The 3,294-nt window shown below is 43.3% G+C and overlaps 1 protein-coding gene across 1 annotated transcript; it reads left to right on the forward strand.

Moving 5' to 3' along the window:
* Nucleotides 1–1,556: 1,556 nt before the first annotated feature.
* On the forward strand, nt 1,557–2,021 carry LOC131306821 (uncharacterized). The gene has a single exon (XM_058333251.1). It carries the CDS (start codon nt 1,557–1,559, stop codon nt 2,019–2,021), a length of 465 nt encoding a protein of 154 aa, XP_058189234.1.
* Nucleotides 2,022–3,294: the final 1,273 nt, after the last annotated feature.

Genomic DNA, 3,294 nt, shown 5'->3' on the forward strand with positions numbered 1-3,294 from the left:
GTTCTTTAATAACCTAAAATTGCTTTTTTTATTGTTTGAAAATAGGAGCAGTATCCGAACTGGTCACAGCGTGCTAATCACCCCGCAACCCTACCTGTACGACTACTCACTAATTAATAAACGAGAAACAGAAAAAACCCTAATTTGAAACATGCTTCCGAATACGAAATAAGCAAAATAAATTAATAAACAAGTATCAACGAACAACTTTAATGAAGGACAAAAATTAATACGAATTATCGTAGTGCAAATAATTGAACAAAACTTTAAATAACATGAATGAAATAAAACTCGGAAGAAACCTGCATAATATTGACAGCAGCCCCGTCGTCAGCCTTGTTCGTCCTTTTTTTTCCCACGGCCAGAACTTTTCCACGGCAACAGCCTTCTTTCTTTTTCCACGCCAGGACCACTTTGAAACCAGTAGGGTAAATTGCTTTTATAAGGATTGGAGACTTTAATTACATAAAGGTCCTTTGGACTTCACATAATAAGATATTAGCCATTCAACTTCGAAGGACTTTGCATTTTGATCTAGAACTTCTATAAATTCTTCTTTTTACTCAAATTATTGGAAACTGAGCTCGAGCAACCTATAAACATAAAAACACATAATAAAAACCAGTTAACAAAAATAAAGGACTAATAAATGTAGATTGGAGGGCCAAAATATGTATATTTTGGCACTTATCAGTAGACCATAAGATAGTTTGATTGTTGCACAAACTTGAATTGAGTTTAAGTTTACCGTCCCAAATTGGGTGGAATCCTGACAAAACAATCTTCGGATTGAAGCAAGGTGTGGAAATTGGCAGTACCACCGAGCTGGGAATTCTTGAACAATTGGATGATGACTTAAATCAAGCATCGAATGTGGAATTTGGAAAATTTTAGAAGTTAATAAAACCCCTGTCTTAAAGTGTTACAGATTTGGAGTTTAATTTTTTTTTTTTTTGTCGATGAAACACCCAAGTCACTACCAAGTCAACCTGGTAGTTGAGGCCCGCCGACTTAGAAGCACCATAAGAAAGATGACAAACCAACTAGTGGATGGAGCAGCTGAGAGAGTCCTTAGGACTCATTCCACCCCGCCAATAGAGTAGTAGTAGTAGTAGTATTCGGATAAAGGTTCTGATAGCCGTAGTTGTACTTGTGGCACTAGGGCAAAAAGGAACCTTGTAGTAGTAGTATGTAGGATCATTTCAACTTGTGCTAGGAAAAATCTTATCCTTGTCCCTACTTGCCATTGTAGTGGAACTCTATGCTTATGATTGTATTTTTTTGCTTATATATGAAAAGTTTGCTTTATTTAAACGAGTACTGTTGCATACTACTTGATATACTTAAATCCTTAGAAGGAATCACCATTTGAAAAAAGAAAATTATTTAAGTAGACTAAAACGTCCCCCTTTCGATTTTCCCTCGTAGATGGTGAGTACACGCCACGGATTAGGATACGATAACAAAGGACCCTCTAACACAAACCCCAAATCATACAAGCGTTCATAATCGCCTTGAACGCTAACCGCCAAAACCAAAACCACGACGATGGACCAATGACCCGAACCCAAGCAATGAACAAATTCTGCAAACGCCGACCCCTGACTTTTCACAGAGATCCTAACCCCATCATGGCCGAGACGTGGCTGAATGAAGTCAAGACGATCCTTAGAACCTTAGGGATTACCCGCGATGGAGACTGCATGGCCTTAGCCACTTACCAGCTGAAAGGGGAGGCCCGTTATTGGTGGGACCTAATGGAAGCCACCCATACCATAGCCATTATGACCTTCACTGAGTTCGAAATCTTATTCCTCAACAAATACTTTCCCAAACCCCTTCGCCTAGCCAAGAAACAAGAGTTCCTGAACCTAAAACAAGGAACGATGACCGTCACCCAGTACGTGGCCAAGTACGAGGAACTATCCCATTACGCCCTAGACTCCATCCCGAATGAGGACAAGAAGGCTAGGAGGTTCGAGTGGGGGCTGACGACCACTCGATGGGCCGTGGTGGCTTAAGCCTTCACCACCTACGCGGAAGTGGTGGAGTGTGTGCTTCGGCTAGAGAGTGAGGAGCTGGACTTCAAAACCCGATGGAGGAAGGCAAATAATAACACCGGTGGGCCGATCCGAACCCAACCACCCAGCGCCAACCGTGGACCCTACCCCACCAAACCCTCTAACCTGCCGCAAAATAACCAACCCTGGAAAACTACTACCCCCGGGCATGGTGAACCACAGAGAAATGGTCGGGACATAGCGACAACTCAATGCTACAACTGTTAGGCTATGGGCCACTACCGACAGCAATGCCCGCAACCTTAAAAGGAGAGGAACTAGAGCTTTGGAAATCAGAAAACTCAATAACCCGGACAGACCAATTTTGTGAAGCAAAGCCCTGAAGGCTCATAGTAGCAGCAGAATAAGGGAAAGCAGCCCATGGGAACCCAACAAGGCACTGGAGGGCGTATCTTTGCGTTGCAGTCTGAAGAACAAGAGCTGGATCCCTCTGTGATCCAAGTTACGCTACTATTATACAGTACCTGCGTACAAGCTTTGTTTGACTCTACAGCATCACACTCATTTATATCTACTACCTGCATAACTGCACTAGCATTAGAAACAGAACCCCTAAGTACGAGTATGAGAGTAGCCTCACTGTTAGGGGGAAGTATAACTGTTAGTTTAGTGTGTAGAGGGTGCGAACTAGAAGTAGCCAACCTGCGTCTAACCTGCGATCTTAGGGTGATTGACATGGCGAATTTCGACATAATCCTAGGGATGGACTGGCTATTAGCACATCGAGCAGTCATAGACTGCCATCGGAAGATGGTGATGACATATACCCCCGAAGGGACTCGTTTTCGATTTAAGGGGGATAGACAGACAACGAATTCGACGACGAGAAGATCCAGGTGGCAGAATCAACTGTTTGGATGACTAGCTAGTCTCCAAATGGAAGAAGCTGACAGGATGGAATTGGGCTTACCACACATCATTTGCGAGTACATCGATGTTTTCCCTGAAGAACTTCTTGGCTTACCACCCCAGAGAGAGAGACTTCTCTATAGAACTTCAACCGAGAACAGCACCGATCTCTATGGCGCCGTACCGAATGGCCCTTGCAAAACTAAAAGAGCTCAAAACCCAATTGTAAGAGCTGTTAGACAAGGGGTTTATCAGGCTGAGTACGTCACCATGGGGAGCACCTGCACTGTTCGTGAAGAAGAAAGAAGGGACACTTCGACTATGCATCAACTACAAGAGGCTAAATCAAGTCACGATCAAGAAT

The sequence above is a fragment of the Rhododendron vialii genome, chromosome 11a (genome assembly GCF_030253575.1).
Source record: "Rhododendron vialii isolate Sample 1 chromosome 11a, ASM3025357v1".
Classification (NCBI taxonomy): domain Eukaryota; kingdom Viridiplantae; phylum Streptophyta; class Magnoliopsida; order Ericales; family Ericaceae; genus Rhododendron; species Rhododendron vialii.

Excerpts from the sequence above, each read along its gene's own strand:
- LOC131306821 (XM_058333251.1), top strand. The coding sequence starts at position 1,557 with ATGACCCGAACCCAAGCAATGAACAAATTCTGCAAACGCCGACCCCTG.